Source organism: Nerophis ophidion, linkage group LG15, assembly GCF_033978795.1.
Source record: "Nerophis ophidion isolate RoL-2023_Sa linkage group LG15, RoL_Noph_v1.0, whole genome shotgun sequence".
NCBI classification, from domain to species: Eukaryota; Metazoa; Chordata; class Actinopteri; order Syngnathiformes; family Syngnathidae; genus Nerophis; species Nerophis ophidion.
The window spans coordinates 22,142,222-22,162,845 of NC_084625.1; the positions used below are offsets into that span (position 1 = coordinate 22,142,222).

Consider the following 20,624-nt stretch of genomic DNA (forward strand, 5'->3'; position numbering starts at 1 on the left):
TACCCCAGGGCAGCTGTGGCTACAGATGTAGCTTACCACCACCAGGTGTGAATGAATGATGGGTTCCCACTTCTCTGTGAGCGCTTTCAGTATACAACAATAGAAAAGCACGATATAAATCTAATCCATTATTATTATTATTGTAATATCGGCAGTATGATATTATCGGACATCTCTAAGCTTTACCTGCATGTCCCTCTGCACGCGCTTTAAAATGTTGCTGTGTGAAACTCATGCAAGTTACATTGGGTGTACTGTTGTTAGCAATCAACTTGTTATCTTCATAAATACAACCAATCAATAATCAACCATGTGACACACTGACCTGGTCGAGGAGAGTTGGCCGACTTAATGATGATGTAAGCCACTTGAAAAATCTGCAAAGACAACTCGTTAAAAAAATCATGGCTTTCTTCAGAGCTAACATGTTAGCCCAGCTTGTTGTTGCTGAATTCACCTGTTTCAAATCCAGCGTAATGGTGACCCAATGAAACTGGCGTCCATTCTTGATGCTGGGACTTTGCCACCAACGATTGGTTCCATCAATAGCGTTGGTGATGGGATGGCGCTCTGGTCAATGTAGCATCAGTGTGAGTTAGCATCGTGAGAATATGGGAAACTTGATTCCTTTTACAGACTCAAGTTCTTATGACTCAGTCACTTAATCGGGAACTCGATTCACTTGAGTCGCTGTCACAAAGCACAACAAGTCACACTCGGACCTGAGTCTCCGTTGAGCACCCGTGAGAAGTGATGTAGGCCGAATCCGGTAGCTTTTTGGCACAGATTGAATACCTACCAGGCACCATATCAGGTAAAATCTAATAGTGTCATGTTACGGTACCTGGTACTCTTTGTACTTGATGATCACTCCAGCAGCACTGAGAGCAGACTTAGTCAAACTACCTGTACACTCTATATTCTGCTGCTGCTCCTGGGTCACTGTAATTGTACTTCCTTTCTGAGTTGTTATTTGATTTTTGGGGGATGGGCAACATCCCAGAGCTGTCACACAAAAAAACTAACCTTAAAAATAACCCTTAAATATGACCCAACAGACTCAACCCAGCATTTGTGTAGGTAATGTTGCAATGTTCAATGCCAACAAAGAGATTGAATCGAAATCACTCCAAAGTAAGTTAAGTAAGGCTCCACTTTTCCAAAAATGCGCTAATGATGATGCTAATATACATTGCCATTGCTATTGACATGCTACTGATTAGCATTAGCGATTTTACATGGCAATTTCAACACCTCGAAATTTGTTAATGAAAATTACTACTAAGAATCACATTACAATCAAACAGCTGGTGCGTAATAGGTGTCATGATCTGTCACATCAGATCATGCCTTGTAGTGAGTTTATTGATTTGTTGGTAGTGTTTAGTGTCTTAGTTCTGGTTTAGTGCTCTTATTTTGGTCGTTTTCTCTGTTTTGTTTGTGTGTTCCTGCAAGCAGCTTCACTCTCGCCCCTGAGCATCTTCTCCTCGCAGCGCTTTTCATTTTGTAAATGGAGACTTTGCTGCCAGCATTTGTCGGAACTTTATCATGTATGTTCATACATTGTGGACGCTGCTGCACGTTTTCACTTGTGAGTTTTTGCTGATCTCCAGCACTCTGTTTTGTTTATACCCTGATCAGTTCAGTTTGGTTTTGCATAGCCTTCCCTATGTTTTTGGGCCCTTCCAAGCGGAATTTGTTTTTGTTTATCTGAGCCATTGAATACCTTTTTACCTGCACGTCAGCTTTCTGCATCTTGGGAACACACCAAATTCTCGCAAATTCATGCAAACCGAGCGTCACAATAAGCACAATACTGACAGTATTAACACTTTAAAGGACGCAACAAAAAATAAACAACACACCATAAACCAGTGGTTACGCGTAGCTCTGGGGGTACTTGAAGGTATGCCAAGGGGTATGTGAGATTTTTGAAAAATATTCTAAAAATAGCAACATTTTAGAAATCCTTTATAAATATATTTATTGAATAATACTTCAACAAAATATGAATGTAAGTTCATAAACTGTGAAAAAAAATACAACAATGCAATTTTCAGTGATTTTTTGTGGACATGTTCCACAAATATTGATGTTAAAGATGTATTTTTTTGTGAAGAAATGTTTAGAATTAAGTTCATGAATCCAGATGGATCTCTATTACAATCCCCAAAGAGGGAACTTTAAGTTGAAATCTTTATTTATAATTGAATCACGTGTTTATTTTTCAACAAGTTTTTTGTTATTTTTAGATCTTTTTTTCCAAATACTTCAAGAAAGACCACTACAAATGAGCAATATTTTGCACTGTTATACAATTTAATAAATCAGAAACTGATGACATAGTGCTGTATTTTACTTTTTTATCTCTTTTTTTCCAACCAAAAATGCTTTGCTCTGATTAGGGGCTATTTGAATTAAAAAAATGTTTTCACATTTCATAACTGAAAAAAGGTTGAGAACCACTGCCATAAACTATACATTACTACCACCTAACATCTTGGACTTGCAACTTTATGTCATTGCAAATGAGACCCAGAAACAGGATAATACAACAATTAGATAGCAGGTATAATATTCAGCTCATTTTTAAATGTTGCGATAAAAATTTAGATTTTATTATCAAAAGCAATTAATATTTATTAACACACACAAAAATACAAAAAATTGGTACCATTGAGGGGCTTCACGGTGGCAGAGGGGTTAGTGCGTCTGCCTCACAATACGAAGGCCCTGCAGTCCTGGGTTCAATTCCAGGCTGAGGATCTTTCTGTGTGGAGTTTGCATGTTCTCCCCGTGAATGCGTGGGTTCCCTCCGGGTACTCCGGCTTCCTCCCACCTCCAAAGACATGCACCTGGGGATAGGTTGATTGGCAACACTAAATTGGCCCTAGTGTGTGAATGTGAGTGTGAATGTTGTGTGTCTATCTATGTTGGCCCTGTGATGAGGTGGCGACTTATCCAGGGTGTACCCCGCCTTCCGCCCGATTGTAGCTGGGATAGGCGCCAGCGCCCCCCGCGACCCCGAAAGGGAATAAGCGGTAGAAAATGGATGGATGGATGGATGGTACCATTGAGTACTCAAGTACTGGGAATTGGTACTGTATCGGTTCAAATGTATGTCAGGGAAACTCAACTTTCTGAAAACTTGTGAGTCAGTAAAACGAGTAAATTGTTTGTTTTGTGAGCTAACAGAGTTACACAAATGCATTTACAAAAGTGCATACATTTGCAGAATTAGTGACATATTACCCGGTTTCCCATTTAACCTCTTAAGGCCCAAGCAGTTTTTTTACTTGATTTTTTTATTTCTCTTTGCTATTTGGGCTTATTGGACCCTAATTAAAATAAAAACTAAAAATAATATTTTTATATGATGTACTTAGTCCATAAGTAACAAAAGTGTACTTCATGTGTAGTGACATGCTAATTTTAATTTTTACCCTTTTTTTTCCAAATTCCATTGTATGTTATACTCTTCTGACACCACCAGATGGCAGTATAAGTGTCCATAAGTGGGAACAAGACCCCAATTCAGGAGTGTACACAATTTTGGAAATAAGAGCTAAAAGGTGCTGTCCACACATGTGGCCACTAAGGTTTTTATAGGTTAAATACAGCTCGTGGTAAGTAAACGAGTAAACGGAGAGTTTTGAATGACTAGTTCACGACTTACACATCCCTGATACCGTACAGTTCGAGCTTTTGACGTACCTTTGGACAGAATGGAGTTGGCGTCACATTTTGGACAGTGAGGGTTCTTGATTAACCTTCCCGGAACGTGTTCCACTAGTTTGCAGTAAACTTGCGGTTCGGGGTCTCCACATGTGGCGTTGCTTGAGATGTCTGCATTGCTGGCCAGGTTCAAAATTGCTGGGAACAAACCTGAATGACAAGGAACTAGCAGTTAGCATCTTTGAGCTAGATAGCGTAGCTCTGCCTCAACTATTTCAATTCATCTTTTTTTTCATTTTATTATTTATTCCTTCAGTTTTCTTGCTTGTTCTCCCTGTGGTCATAATATGATCTACATGTGACATTTTAAAGGCAAAGGGTTCTGTATGAAAGGTAGGCTAGACACACACTCTAGGGATGTAACATAGGGCTGGTCGATATACCGATATACTCGATATATCAGAGGTTTATCTCTATGCGATTTAGAAAATGACTATATCGTGATATTGGAGTATACGTTTTCATCCAGTTGCTTTTAGCTGCTGGCATTCACTACAGACTCTTCCCACTCCTTCTAGTGTCTCCTTATCACAGACAGCAAGCGCACCTTCTTACATACGTCACATACAGAGAGGTAGCTGTGGTTTAAGCGGTAATACGAGAGAAAGAAGGTGCGAATCTGGTAACAATGAAAGAAGAATTAATTCCCAAGAAAAACAGCAGGGAGTCCATCGCCTGGAGGTGGTCTGGCTTCAAGTGGGAATATGTCGAGCAGACCATAATTTGTCAAGTGTTGGGCAAAAGTGTTGCTACAAAAATTAGCATTTGAAAAGGCACCCGCTAGAGAATGTAGAGGGCTTGAAACTCTGCATGTCAACATCTCCGTTCGGTGCCACATCAACAAAATGCCGAGGCAACCATTTCCAGATCATCAAGGTATGAAAAAAATAGTCTACAACAGAAGGAGATAACGTCCGCAGGAACTTAAGACATAGCGAAGGACATACACTATTTGTTTTCCTATTATGCAGCTCATTTTTATTTGGCTGTCTTGGTTGACAAGACTTTGCAGCATCGCGTGGACATCGGGGGCGGTACCTCTGGATTGGCAGACCGGGGTGGTGGTTCCTCTCTTTAAGAAGGGGGACCGGAGGGTGTGTTCCAACTATCGTGGGATCACACTCCTCAGCCTTCCCGGTAAGGTTTATTCAGGTGTACTGGAGAGGAGGCTACGTCGGATAGTCGAACCTCGGATTCAGGAGGAACAGTGTGGTTTTCGTCCTGGTCGTGGAACTGTGGACCAGCTCTATACTCTCGGCAGGGTTCTTGAGGGTGCATGGGAGTTTGCCCAACCAGTCTACATGTGCTTTGTGGACTTGGAGAAGGCATTCGACCGTGTCCCTCGGGAAGTCCTGTGGGGAGTGCTCAGAGAGTATGGGGTATCGGACTGTCTTATTGTGGCAGTCCGTTCCCTGTACGATCAGTGCCAGAGCTTGGTCCGCATTGCCGGCAGTAAGTCGAACACATTTCCAGTGAGGGTTGGACTCCGCCAAGGCTGTCCTTTGTCACCGATTCTGTTCATAATTTTTATGGACAGAATTTCTAGGCGCAGTCAAGGCGTTGAGGGGTTCCGGTTTGGTAACCGCAGGATTAGGTCTCTGCTTTTTGCAGATGATGTGGTCCTGATGGCTTCATCTGACCGGGATCTTCAGCTCTCGCTGGATCGGTTCGCAGCCGAGTGTGAAGCGACCGGAATGAGAATCAGCACCTCCAAGTCCGACTCCATGGTTCTCGCCCGGAAAAGGGTGGAGTGCCATCTCCGGGTTGGGGAGGAGACCCTGCCCCAAGTGGAGGAGTTCAAGTACCTAGGAGTCTTGTTCACGAGTGAGGGAAGAGTGGATCGTGAGATCGACAGGCGGATCGGTGCGGCGTCTTCAGTAATGCGGACGTTGTACCGATCCGTTGTGGTGAAGAAGGAGCTGAGCCGGAAGGCAAAGCTCTCAATTTACCGGTCGATCTACGTTCCCATCCTCACCTATGGTCATGAGCTTTGGGTCATGACCGAAAGGATAAGATCACGGGTACAAGCGGCCGAAATGAGTTTCCTCCGCCGTGTGGTGGGGCTCTCCCTTAGAGATAGGGTGAGAAGCTCTGCCGGGAGTAGTCCTCTGCCGGGAGGAACTCAAAGTAAAGCCGCTGCTCCTTCACATCGAGAGGAGCCAGATGAGGTAGTTCGGGCATCTGGTCAGGATGCCACCCGAACGCCTCCCTAGGGAGGTGTTTAGGGCACGTCCAACCGGTAGGAGGCCACGGGGAAGACCCAGGACACGTTGGGAAGACTATGTCTCCCGGCTGGCCTGGGAACGCCTCGGGATCCCCCGGGAAGAGCTAGACGAAGTGGCTGGGGAGAGGGAAGTCTGGGTTTCCCTGCTTAGGCTGTTGCCCCCGCGACCCGACCTCGGATAAGCGGAAGATGATGGATGGATGGATGGATGGATTTTTATTTGACCGTTATTGAAATATCTTGTGTGACATCATGCACAAAAGTGCACTTTATTTGTTTTAAACTATTGTAGTGGCGTTCTGTACAAAAAGTGCACTTTAATTTAGTGTTTTTGCAAAAGTGCACTCATCGCTTGTTTTAAAATGTCTTTGACAATCTTGTACTTTCTGTTTTGGAATGACATAAATGTTTGTGCCACTGCTTAATAACTGTTTAATAAATACAGTTTTGGTCAATTGACTTGGTTGTGATTTCCCTCTCTGCATGAAAGTTCAAGAATGTTTTAAAGTAGACACATAGAATAATCATTCTGGTGTGATTATATGTATCAAGTGTTAATTCAAGACTAAGGCAAAATATCGAGATATATATCTTGTATAGCGATATGGCCTAAAAATATAGAGATATTAAATAAAGGCCATATCACCCAGCCCTAATGTAACAGTATAAAAATGTCATATCACGGTGATGGTAACAAAAATTATCACAGATATCATTATCACGGTGTTGTTGAATGCTCACAAAAAGTGTGGGGCAAAAGCGTTGCTACCAAAAGCAGCATTACTGCTATATATGTAGCATCATTTGAAAAGTCACCTGCAAGATAATGAAGAGTGCTTACTCTGCATTTCAACATCTCCATCCGGTGCCACACACCATCAAAATCCCGAGGCACAGATTTCCAGATCAACACCGTATGAAAAAAATAGTCAACAACAAAAGGAGATAATGTCCGCAGTAACCTACTACATAGCGAAGAAAGAACATTATTTGATTTCCTATAATGCTGCTCATTTTTATTTGACACTTAATAAAATATCTTGTGCGACATCATGCACAAAAGTGCACTTTATTTGTTTTAAACTATTGTAGTGGCGTTCTGTACAAAAAGTGCACTTTAACATAGTGTTGTTTTGATATGTCATCTTAGCGACACCATGCACAAAAAGTGCATTAATAGCTTGTTTTAAAAATGTCTCAGACAATCTTGCACTTTCTGTGTTCGAATTATATGAATATTTGTGCCACTGCTTGATAACTGTTTAATAAATACACTTTTGGTCAATTGACTTAGTTGTGATTTCCTTCTCTGCATGAAAGTTCAAAATTAGCATATATTAATGCTTTATGGACACGAATGTTTTAATGTAGACACATAGAATCACCAAATTGCTGTGATTATATGCATCAAGTGTTCATTCAGGGCTAAGGCAAAATATTGAGATATATATCGTGTATTGTGACATGGCCTAAAAATATAGAGATATTTAAAAAAGGCCATATCGCCCAGCGCTAATTGTAACCAAAATTATCACGAATATCATTATTATCGCGGTATTGTTGAATGCTCACAAAAAGCACTTTACACACACTTTGAAATATTTTCACCAACGTTAATGGGTTTTGTATTCATGCTAGCATCTAAGCTAGCTAGAAATTAGCGTGGTAGCTATTTCTGAACGAAATACACAGCACTTGTGGTGATTAATCACGATTGAAGGATAATCCAAATTGGAAACGGTACTACTAACCATCGGGATTTTTACTGCGGTTAATAGATTTACCTGATAATTGTTACCTGCTACTACACAACACAAATAAATGCTAGGTTAAATGTAGTTAAAAAAACATGGCCGGCATCTTTACAGGGACACCTAACTAATTTCCCATAACTCATTGAGCATTTGTCTGACAATTATAACACTTTTAGGACATCCATTTTACAAGTATGATAGTCTGCCTTTCAAGGCATTTTAACCACAGAGCACCATAGAATGTCATTTACCTTGACATGGCCTCATTGTTTCATATCTATCTTCAAGGATTTTTCCAACCTCCACTCTTGATTAAAGTGCAGAATGTAATTGAAAGACAGACAACACTTTCAGTGTTTTGTGGGCACAGCTGTGAAGGTGTGATAGCATCTGGGTGGTCTCTCTCACACACACACACACACACACACACACACACACACACACACACACACACACACACACACACACACACACACACACACACACAGACACGCACACACAGACACGCACACACACACACACACACACACACACACAGATGTATTGAGGAGTCTGGAGCCTTGGGGACGGCGGGAGTGGGGGTCTGCTTTTGTTTTTATGTGTGTGTGTCGGGGGTGGAGTGAGATTGTTAACACTAATTATCACACACACACAAACACTTTGTGTGTTTCCCAGCACGCCACAAATTGTGTGTTTGGGGACAGTCCTCCGACAAACACCCTAAAGTTTGGACTGTGCGAGAAATTTCAAGTCAGTTCACCTTAAGGTGTTCAATACCCTTATGATGTATTAGTCAGATTTCAATACACATACTGTACATCAGTGGTTCTCAAATGGGGGTACTTGAAGGTATGCCAAGGGGTACATGAGATTTTTTTTAAATATTCTAAAAATAGCAACAATTCAAAAATCCTTCTTAAATATATTTATTGAATAAAACTTCAACAAAATATGAATGTAAGTTCACAAATTGTGAAAAGAAATGCAACAATGCAATATTCAGTGTTGAGAGCTCGATTTTTTGTGGACATGTTCCATAAATATTGATGTTAAAGATTTCTTTTTGTGTGAAGACTTGTTTAGAATGAAGTTGATGAATCCAGATGGATCTCTATTACAATCCCCAAAGAGGGCATGTTAAGTTGATGATTACTTCTATGTGTAGAAATCTTTATTTATAATTGAATCACTTGTTTATTTTTCAACAAGTTTTTAGTTATTTTTATATCTTTTTTACAAAATAGTTCAAGAAAGACCACTACAAATGAGCAATATTTTGCAGTGTTTTACAATTTAATAAATCAGAAACTGATGACATAGTGCTGTATTTTATTTCTTTATCTCTTTTTTTCAACCATAAATGCTTTGCTCTGAATAGGGGGTACTTGAATTAAAAAAATGTTCACAGGGGTACATCACTGAATAAAGGTTGAGAACCACTGTTGTACATAACATGGATATACTTTATCGAACACACCCAACTATTTAACTCCATTGGCTGTGAGCAGTGATTATGGGAATTATTATCATTTTTGTAGCCATGTGTTGCATCTCAAAAAGACTAAACAGCAATGTTGTGTTCCAGGTCAAGAACGCGGTCACTTCCCTCGCGTGCATCAGACAATTCAAATCATTTTCTTGTGTGTGTTTGTGCTGGTTGAAAATATGTTATTCTTCTTTTACTCAAGTTTAAAATATAAATACTTTGAAAAACAATACACATTGAAACTGTTGCGTGTATGTTCTTCTACTGTGATATAGGTGTACTGTTTGTTTATTCCGTTTTAGACACAATAATTGACAAAAATAGCAAAAAAAATACATCAAATGCTGTCCCCCCAAAAAAAGCAACAAAAAAAAAAAGAATGAATAAATACAAATAAAAACACAGACATAAACCAACATAAAACCAGACAGCTGCATTCATGAGTGACACCAGAGAGATACACAATAGGCTCATCAACCACCCACATTTCAATTGTGTCTCAATCTGGGTTAATTTGTACTTTAGTCTCTCCTACTACATATAATGTTGTTGCATTTTATAAGTGCATTTGTGAAGTGAATTGAATTATATTTATACAGCGCTTTTCTCTATTGACTCAAAGCGCTTTTACATAGTCCATCCATCCATCCATTTTCTACTGCTTATTCCCTTTTACATAGTGGAATAGACTATGTCTCCCGGCTGGCCTGGGAATGCCTCGGGATCCCCCGGGAAGAGCTGGACGAAGTGGCTGCGTAGAGGAAAGTCTGGGGTTCCCTGCTTAGGCTGCTGCCCCCGCGACCCGACCTCGGATAAGCGGAAGAAAATGGATGGATGGATGGAAACCCACTATATAAGTTACATTTAAACCAGTGTGGGTGGCACTGGGAGCAGGTGAGTAAAGTGTCTTGCCCAAGGACACAACGGCAGTGACTAGAATGCCGGAATAATTCATTTGTTTTAGTATATTTCCATAATATATAAAATGCTGCTTTATTGAAAACATGGTTTGAAGCAAAAGTATCTATTAGCCACTTGTAACTTTAACTTGAGTAAAATATATGGATGTTAACGAGTGTCTTTTTAGGAAAGCTTTTTTTGAACACTGAATTTATGTAATGGAATTTTTTGCAATCTGAATTTTGCGAAACGATTTTTGTTAACATCGAGTAATGCTGAAAATTTAATTGCATAAAAATGTATGAGTGAAACTTTAACAATAATGAGTTGGTTAAAATTCAGTGTAAAAAAAAATCAGTGTCTAAAAATTCAGCGCAGGAATATCCATCCATCCATTTCCTACCGCTTGTCCCTTTAGGGGTCATGAGGGGTGTTGGAGCCTATCACAGCTGCACAGTTCACTGCAGGAATATTTGTTACTTCATAACTTTAGACCCACTTAAAGGCCTACTGAAACCCACTACTACCGACCACGCAGTCTGATAGTTTATATATCAATGATGAAATATTAACATTGCAACACATGCCAATACGGCCTTTTTAGTTTACTAAATTGCAATTTTAAATTTCCCGCGAAGTTACTTGTTGAAAACATCGCGGATTGATGACGCGTCCGTGTGACGTCACGGACTGTCAGGAAATATTAGCGCAGCACTATTTGCAGCTAAAAGTCGTCTCTTTTCATCGCGCAATTAAACAGTATTCTGGATATCTGTGTTGCTGAATCTTTTGCAATTTGTTCAATTAATAATGGAGAAGTCAAAGTAGAAAGATGGAGTTGGAAGCTTTAGCCTTTAGCCATACAAACACACGGTGATTCCTTGTTTAAAATTCCCGGAGGTGAAGCTTTACTATGGATCAGAGCGGTCAAGCGAACATGGTTCCCAACCACTTGTCAAGTGGCAGGTTTCGGTGAGAAAATTGTGTTAAAAAGTCGCCTCTTACTGGAGATCTGTGGAGTTTGCGCCGTCCTTGTATCTGCCGTGACTTCCCTCAGACACTGGCCTCAAGACACCCGTGGACACACACCTCCGACTATCAGGTACTATTAAACTCACTAAAACACTAGCAACACAATAGAAAGATAAGGGACTTCCCAGAATTATCCTAATAATGTGTCTAAAAACATCTGCAATCGCCTTTTTTTTTTTTACTTTATTTATTTATTTTTTTCTAGTCCTTCGCTATCAATATCATCATCCACAAATCTTTCATCCTCGCTCAAATTAATGGGGAAATTGTAATTTTCTCGGTCTGAATAGCTCTTGCTGCTGGAGGCTCCCATTAAAAACAATGTGAGGATGTGAGGAGCCCTCACCCTTGCGACGTCATCGACTGCGACTTACGGTAAAGGCACGGCTTTTTTATCAGCACCAAAAGTTGCGTACTTTATCGCGGATGTTCTCTACTAAATTCTTTCAGCAAAAATATGGCGATATCGCAAAATGATCAAGTATGACACATAAAATGGACCTGCTATCCCCGTTTGAATAAGAAAATCTATAGGCCTTTAAAAAGCAATCAATCCTGTCTCAGAATCAGCCAATGAGGTGAGTTTTGAAGCAACTGTCTATCTAGGTGGCGACTTGTCCATGGTGTACACTGCCTTCTGTCCATGTGCAGCTGGGATAGATTCCAGCACACCCCACGACCCCATAAGAGACAAGCGGTAGAAAATAGATGGACGGATGAATTAAAAAAAAAAAAAAATACACATAATTTTTTGCTATTAAATTTTATACACTGACTTTTCCATCCATTTTCTACCACTTGTCCCTTTTGGGGTTCACGGGGGGCGCTGGTGCCTATCTCAGCTGCATTCTTGCGGAAGGTGGTGTACACCCTGGACAAGTCGCTACCTCATCGCAGGGCCAACACAGATAGACAGACAACATTCACAGTCACATTCACACACTAGGTCCAATTTAGTGTTGCCAATCAACCTATCCCCAGGTGCATGTCTTTGGAAGTGGGAGGAAGCCGGAGTACCCGGAGGGAACCCACGCAGTCACAGGGAGAACATGCAAACTCCACACAGAAAAATCCCTAGCGCAGGATCGAACCCAGGACTACTCAGGACTTTCGTATTGTGAGGCACATGCACATGGGTCGGGAACCTTTCTGGCTGAGGGAGCCATTAAAGCCAAATATTTTAAAATGTATTTCTGTAAGAGCCATGAAATATTTTTTAACACTGAATACAACTAAATGAATGTATTTTTAAGTAAGACCAACATTTTTAGAGTATAAGTATTTTATTATTTTTAATAACATTGTTATTCTGAAGCTAATCAATAATACTTAAAATACTTCTTACCATCAATGCAACTTCTTGAACAGGTGCGGTAGAAAATGGATGGATGGATTAAAATGCATGAGAATTGTAACGTTTGCTGGGCATAGTGATACCGGATTCATTCTTCCAAGAATGCAGTCGGGCTCGAACACAGCGTACGGTAAGAAACAAAGATTTATTTAACTAACAAAACAGACTATGAACAGAAAAACTGGCACAAGGGCACAAAAAAGGAAAACAAAAACTACTAGCATGAGAGCTAGAGATAGACAAGGCGTAGCGTGAAAGCTAGCGAGTAGAAACATGGAATAGCAGACGTCACTTGTTGCATGTAAGCAAAATTAGGATGCGAGAAAGACTGAACAAAAAGGGCAGGCTTAAATAAGGTAGTAATCAAGAGAAACAGATGTGTGTCAACAGCGAGTACTGGGTGGAACTAATATGAAACCATGGTGACAGAACAAACAGGAACTAAGGAAGTCAAACATAAACAGAATATGACACAAAAACGGAACAAAACTAGAATATGGTATGATCCGGGGAGCGGATCATAACAAGAATGGTTTTATACTTTGAACATTATTTTTTAAGATTGTGATTACTGGGGGAATTATTCATTACTTATTGTGTTACGCAATGTCAGCTAAGATTTATCTGAGAGCCAGATGCTGTCATCAAAAGAGCCACATCTGGCTCGAGAGCCATATGTTCCCTACCCCTGCACTAACCCCTGTTCCACCGTGCTGCCCACACTGACTTTTAAAACACTGTATTTTAACAAACTGAATTTGCACGGTTAATCAATTAAATTGTCAACATAAGTTGATGTAAAAAAAAATCAAGCGAGAAAAAATTCAGCAACATAAGGTCATTTTCAAAAAAAACTACTTTCGTAATTAGGACAAAAATGAACCTCCATAAAAATCTCCTTAAAGCTTTTTCACCCTCTTGTAATAATAAATATATGATGAAACCTTTTTTTTTGCTATTTAATAATAAAGTGTCTAACCTTTTGACCTGTAGTGTACATGATATGTTTTTATTACCATATAGACCAGGGGTGTCAAACATACGGCCGGTGGGCCGGACCCGGCCCGCCAACAGGTTTTATGCGGCCCGCCTGATGAGTTTGCCAAGTATTAAAATCAGTTGCCTTTTTTTTTTATTTAATGAAAGAAGCTGCTGTTCTGAATGTGTCCGCTGGATGTCACAATAGCAATTCTGTTAGGACCAGCAAGAGGTACAAAGTAAAGCGTGGAAACTTAAAACCTGCCGTTTTGTGGTCCTCGACTTCAAACACATTGTTATTTGGCACCCTTACTCCCCAATAATGTCTTTGTGTGGGTTTTAAGATTAGACGGTAGTATCTTGTGTACTCGGATAATCAACTTTTACCTTGAAAATCATTTTTTGTCTTGAAAATCAACTTTTACCTTGAAAATCATTTTTTGTCTTGACAATCAACTTTTACCATTGCAAGATGCCTCGTTGTCGTCCTTTTTCCATAAAAATAACATTAATAATAATAATAGATGGATAAAACTATTTTCTATACACCCAAAACGCTTCGGAATATCAGAGCCATTAGAGGCGGCACAAGGACCAGATTGGTGAAATAAGGTGTTCTACCAATGGGTTCTAGGATTACCACCACGACAAGGCGCCAACTAAGGTATGAAAATATAGTGAGAAAACTTAACCCTTTTAAATAGTTTTAACCTCCGATTCTCACGGTTTGTTGCGTTAACTCTGGATTGATACATGCACATAACAAAGGAGGTGTTTGATACCTTGAAGAGTTTACATGTTTTTTATTCAATCCCAGAAAGACTGCGATTTAAAGTTTAATCCTGGCTTTGTGGATAAACTGAGACCACATCTAAACTCAGTGTTTTTGAAACTGCACCATTTCCTCAGAATTTTCAACAAACTTGAAGTGTTTTTTCCAGAGGATTATTTGTGATTTGTACGTTTTCACAATGTGCTTGTACTATTTTTTTCTAAAGTAAAACAAAGGAAACAACCTGGAGTTGTCTTTATTTGAAGTTATCATGCCATGATTTTACCATTCCGACCCATTTGGGAATGGATTTTCCTCTATGCGGCCCCTGAGCTAAAATGAGTTTGACACCCCTGATATAGATATTGATTTCACATACATTAAATGGAAATATCCAATGTTACATTTATTACAAGTCAAAAGTTTTGAGACACTTTCTCTTGCTACTGAAAGGTTTTAGACTTTTGTCAAGTAAACCAAAGTGCCCCCCTTATAGTTTGCCTGCTAATAATAATAATGAAGTATGTCTCACCTCTTTGCTGGGAAAGCAGTTTGCTCCATCAGCAACAACAGCAGAAGCAACTTCATCCCCCCTCGTGCGTGCAGTATGGCAACACAAGAAGTGGAATTAAAAGAGTGTGATGTGATGCACAAGCAGGCGGTGGAATGTGCGGTGGCCCCCCAGTCGGGCTTAGGCAGCGTTAACTGGACTTAAAAGTGGAAGTGAAGTAGAAGAATGTGTTGCTGCAGAGTCGTTGCAGGCATCCCAATGTGAGTCTGCTGGGCTGTGCTGGGCTGGACTCTAGTTCATTCATTCACTTCAATGCAGGGTGAGATGGGGGGGGGGGGTGGAGGAGGGGAGGGGCAGGATTATACCATCTAGTCAGGGTGTAAAGGGGAGCTGGGGTCAATGTTGTTAGTGTGTCTCTTCTAACAAATATAAACATCCAGTAATCTTCACTTCACAGACATTGAATGAATTACACCTAATGTTCCTGTTGATTTCAAAAGTAACATTAATGATGATCATAAAGGAAGGAATAAAAGTGGTACTGAAGTTGAATCGAACCCAATCTAATTTAATTTCCTGTCCTTCTTAAGACTGGGGGAAGGAAACGTGCAGGGAACTCACTTAACTTGGAAGAAATGAACAGCAGCACCCTCTAGTGGTGACAGCAACATCCAACACCCAGTCGCTTCCACATTACCGGCGTTTGACTGATTGATTGAAACTTTTATTAGTAGATTGCACAGTTCAGTACATATTCCGTATTGAAAGTGATCATTGTTTAGGAACTTAGAACGCCTTGAATTCCTAAACTATGATCACTTTCAATAGATTCTAGTTTCTAGTTTAGTTTATAGTTTACAAGTTTATTCACAATACCATATAACATTTACAATAGTGGTACATATCATCATTTAAAGATGTTGGTACGTGAAAGGGTCCCCCAAATAAGCTAGAAGAAGCTTTTGACAGGGGGTCCAAAGGACAATATATACATGGAAAGATCAAATAGGGTAGCAAGCACAACAACGAAAAACAAAAACAAAACAACAACAACGCTATATGATAAACACAAAATAATAGTACCAATCAATCAATCAATCAATGTTTATTTATATAGCTCTAAATCACAAATGTCTCAGAAGGACTGCACAAACCATTACGACTACGACATCCTCGGAAGAACCCACAAAAGGGCAAGGAAAACTCACACCCAGTGGGCAGGAAGAATTCACATCCAGTGGGACGCCAGTGACAATGCTGACTATGAGAAACCTTGGAGAGGACCTCAGATGTGGGCAACCCCCCCCCTAAGGGACCGAAAGCAATGGATGTCGAGCGGGTCTAACATGATACTGTGAAAGTTCAATCCATAGTGGCTCCAACACAGCCGCGAGAGTTCAGTTCAAAGCGGATCCAAGACAGCAGCGAGAGTCCCGTCCACAGGAAACCATCCCAAGCGGAGGCGGATCAGCAGCGTAGAGATGTCCCCAACCGATACACAGGCGAGCGGTCCAGTACTAAAGCAAGCATACACATACATACATACATTCATTCAACCATGCAAAACCCAACAGTAGTCTACCCCAAATGAGGCATTAAAGATAGGTGGTTAATAGGTAATTTTTCAGTTTCATTTTGAAGTTGGAGAATGGATACAGCATCCTGAGGCTCTCATTAAGCTGGTTCCAAATCTTTGGTCCCCTGCATACGACACTGTGAGCAGTACAAGCCAGTAAACAATGTTTACCTGTTATCAGATCTAAGTTACGAGTGTTGTGGGCATGCTGGGGATGGTAGATAGGAACCAAACTACAGAGCCTAAGATTCAGCTTGTAAATGACTTGATAGGTTAAACAAGCATTTTGATAAATATTGAACTCTGTCAGTCTTAAGAGATGATATTTATGAAATAGATGACGAGTGGGGGCATTAAACTTGGACCATGACAGGGCCCGTATAATTTTCTTTTGCATGGACTCTAATTTGTGAAGGTAGGTAAGGAAGGTGTTACACCAGATGATATTACAGTAGTTTAGATGTGGTTCAAAGAGAGCTTCGTACAAGGTAAGTTGAGTTCATTAAGGATCCCCATTAGTCTACACCGCAATGGAGACTATTCTTCCTGGGGTCCAGGCAAAAACATGACACAATCACAAAACAAAAGATTACAATGCAGTAAAGCTCCTCAATATTACAGCAGTACATTGCTGTTTTTAGTTATCTACTGCAAAAACGCCAATAAAAGATCCTTAAAAAGAAAGGAGTGCATTACTATGTTTAATAGTCTACTGCAAAATTCCAATAAAAGTTTCTTAATATGACAGTTGTGCTTTGCTGTTTTTAGTAATCTACTGCAAAAACAACAATAAAAGATCCCTAATATGACAGGAGTTATGTGCTGTTTTTAAGAATCTACTGCATAAATACCAGTCAAAGATCATATATATGACAGCAGTACTTTGCTGTTTTTAAGAATCTCCTGCATAAATGCCAGTCAAATATCCATCCATCCATCCATTTTCTAATGCTTATTCCCTTTTGGGGTCGCGGGGGGCGCTGGCGCCTATCTCAGCTACAATCGGGCGGAAGGCGGGGTATACCCTGGACAAGTTTCCATCTGATCGCAGGGCCCAGTCAAATATCATATTCGGTATATGAGAGTAGTGCTTTGCTGTTTTTAATCAATCAATCAATCAATCAATGTTTATTTATATAGCCCCAAATCACAAATGTCTCAAAGGACTGCACAAATCATTACGACTACAACATCCTCGGAAGAACCCACAAAAGGGCAAGGAAAACTCACACCCAGTGGGCAGGGAGAATTCACATCCAGTGGGACGCCAGTGACAATGCTGACTATGAGAAACCTTGGAGAGGACCTCAGATGTGGGCGCACCCCCCCCCCCCCCCCCCCCCCCCCCCCCCCCCCTAGGGGACCGAAAGCAATGGATGTCGAGCGGGTCCAACATGATAAGAATCTACTGCATAAATGCCAGTCAAAGATCATATATGTGACTGGGGTGCTTTTCTGTTTTTAAGAATCTACTGCAAAACTGTAGTCAAAGATCCTCTATATCAGTGGTCCCCAACCTTTTTGTATCCGTGGACCGGTCAACGCTTAATAATTTGTCCCGCCACCCGGGGGGATCCTTTTTTTATATATATTTTTTTTCCTTTGTCATGAAAAAGGGAAGTTTTTGTCATGAAAAAGGGAGGTTTTTGTGGTTGGTGCACTAATTGTAAGTGTATATTGTGTTTTTTATGTTGATTTAATTTTAGAAAAAAAAAAAATTTTTTTTTTTTTTTTTTTTTTAAATAAAAATGAATAAAAAATTATTCTGCGGGCCGGTGGTTGGGGACCACTGCTCTATATGATAAGACCGCTCTGCTTTTTTTTTAGCAATGTATTGCAAAAACGGTGGTCATACATCCTCTTTATGACAGAAGTACCTTGTGTAACCAGTCTGGTTCAGTCACTGCTTTTCTGTTCTGCTCGAGATTCGAACCTTAGTTGCCAACAAAAGCCCAAGCCATCCATCCATCTTCTTCCGCTTATCTGAGGTCGGGTCGCGGGGGCAGCAGCCTAAGTAAGGAAGCCCAGACTTCCTTCTCCCCAGCCACTTCGTCCAGCTCCTCCCGGGGGATCCCGAGGCGTTCCCAGGCCAGCCGGGAGACATAGTCTTCCCAACGTGTCCTGGGTCTTCCCCGTGGCCTCCTACCAGTCGGATGTGCCCTAAACACATCCCTAGGGAGGCGTTCGGGTGGCATCCTGACCAGATGCCTGAACCAGCTCATCTGGCTCCTCTGGATGTGGAGGAGCAGCGGCTTTACTTTGAGCTCCTCCCGGATGACAGAGCTTCTCACCCTATCTCTAAGGGGGAACCCCGCCACCCAGCAGAGGAAACTCATTTCGGCCGCTTGTACCCGTGATCTTATCCCAAAGCTCATGACCACAGGTGAGGATGGGAACGTAGATCGATCGGTAAATTGAGAGCTTTGCCTTCCGGCTCAGCTCCTTCTTCTACACAACGGATAGACACAGTGTCTGCATTACTGAAGACGCTGCACCGATCCGCCTGTTGATCTCACGATCCACTCTTCCCTCACTCGTGAACAAGACTCCTAGGTACTTGAACTCCTCCACTTGGGGCAGGGTCTCCTCCCCAACCTGGAGATGGCACTCCACCCTTTTGAGGGCGAGGACCATGGACTCGGACTTGGAGGTGCTGATTCTCATCCCAGTCGCTTCACACTCGGCTCCGAACCGATCCAGTGAGAGCTGAAGTTCCTGACCAATATAGAAATAGATATATATATATTTTTGCAACAATATAACAAATACCCAGTGGCCTAAAATATATACATTAGTGTACTAAAGACAAACAATAAATGACAAAAAAGTACCATTTGCTTGTCCCATAATAAAAAAAAATAGTCAATGGTCAATAAAAAAAGTCATGACATTAGGGACAATCTAGAATTCAATTGAATTGATCATAATATATACTTAACTTACTTTCATTTTTGTAACTATCTTTAGTCACTATTTGATATTGTTGTCTTATAATCAAGTGCTATTTTTGTCAGCCCCCCCCAAAAAACACGTCAATAATGAATAAAGCAAAACCAAAAATCACTTCACATTCTCTGAGGTTCACTAGTGTTACCATATCTGAGTTATTGTGTAGAAATATGGGGAAACAACTCTAAAATGTGCGCTTCATTCACTGACTGTGTTACTAAAAAGATCAATAAGAATAATACATAACGGATTAACCAAAGAAAAACAAAGCACCAGTATTATCAGTTCAAACTACAAGTGTTCACAAAGTACACAGAACAAGAATTATGATGAACATGTTTTGTACGGCAGGGAAAGGAGATGGCAGGACATAGGAAGTATCGCTCAACAGGATTTTATTGAGCTTGATGAGGGATTGGAGTGTGTATGCTACTATGTGTTTACATGCAAGACTATGTGCAGGAATTAACAATGTGATATTACCAGAAGGTCGTTGTATGTGCGTGTTGGTTGGAAAGGCCATTAAGTCCATAGGGGCTGTGCAGAAGAAGGTCCGAGATCCAAGCGGGAGGTCCGTGAGGCTGGAGAGAGGCGCCCTGAAGTCTGTGTCCAAAGCGAGGGGTCAAGTATCAAGGGAGGCAGTCAGATTCCAAACAGGGTGGGCTGAAGAAGGTCCGAGATCCAAGCAGGAGGTCCGTGAGGCTAGAGAGAGGCGTCCTGAGGTCCGTGTCCAAAGCGAGGTGTTGAGGATCGAGGGAGGCAGTCAGAGTCCAGAGGGGGATCCAGGGAAGTGAGGTGCACAGCTCACATCCAAGGCGACGGAGGTTATGTCAGACAGAGAACTACGTTCCAGCACAAGATCGTCAGCTGCGTTGGTCTTTATGCTGTCGAGGCTCATTAGACCCAGTGCGCTGATTGCAGATTGGCCTGCAGCCGTATAGGCACGTGGTCGTGGTCTAAGCGGAACACGCAGGGGCGTGTCAGAACATCTTGAAACCTTTTTTTTTTTTTTTAATTGATACAAAGATAGGCTTCATGGTGGCAGAGGGGTTAGTGTGTCTGCCTCACGATACGAAGGTCCTGAGTAGTCAGGGTTCAATCCCGGGCTCAGGATCTTTCTGTGTGGAGTTTGCATGTCCTCCCTGTGAATGTGTGGGCTTCCACCCACTTCCAAAGACATGCACTTGGGGATAGGTTGATTGGCAACACTAAATTGGCCCTAGTGCGTGAATGTGAGTGTGAATGTTGTCTGTCCATCTGTGTTGGCCCTGCGATCATGTGGTGACTTGTCCAGGGTGTACACCGCCTTCCACCCGGTTGTAGCTGAGATAGGCACCAGCTATTAAGTGGTAG

At 41.2% G+C, this 20,624-nt stretch overlaps 1 protein-coding gene across 1 annotated transcript in view; it reads right to left on the reverse strand.

Annotated features, from left to right (window-relative positions):
* The window catches only part of lama1 (laminin, alpha 1), a 60,393-nt gene that overhangs the window by 37,598 nt on the left and 2,171 nt on the right, over nt 1-20,624 (reverse strand). Inside the window, exons 2-6 of the mRNA XM_061922498.1 lie at nt 20,073-20,198; nt 19,755-19,874; nt 3,715-3,885; nt 458-570; nt 326-377 (exon numbers count right to left, since the gene is read on the reverse strand). Coding sequence (XP_061778482.1) covers nt 326-377; nt 458-570; nt 3,715-3,885; nt 19,755-19,874; nt 20,073-20,198 — 582 coding nt within the window. The remainder of the gene's footprint in view (nt 1-325; nt 378-457; nt 571-3,714; nt 3,886-19,754; nt 19,875-20,072; nt 20,199-20,624) is intronic.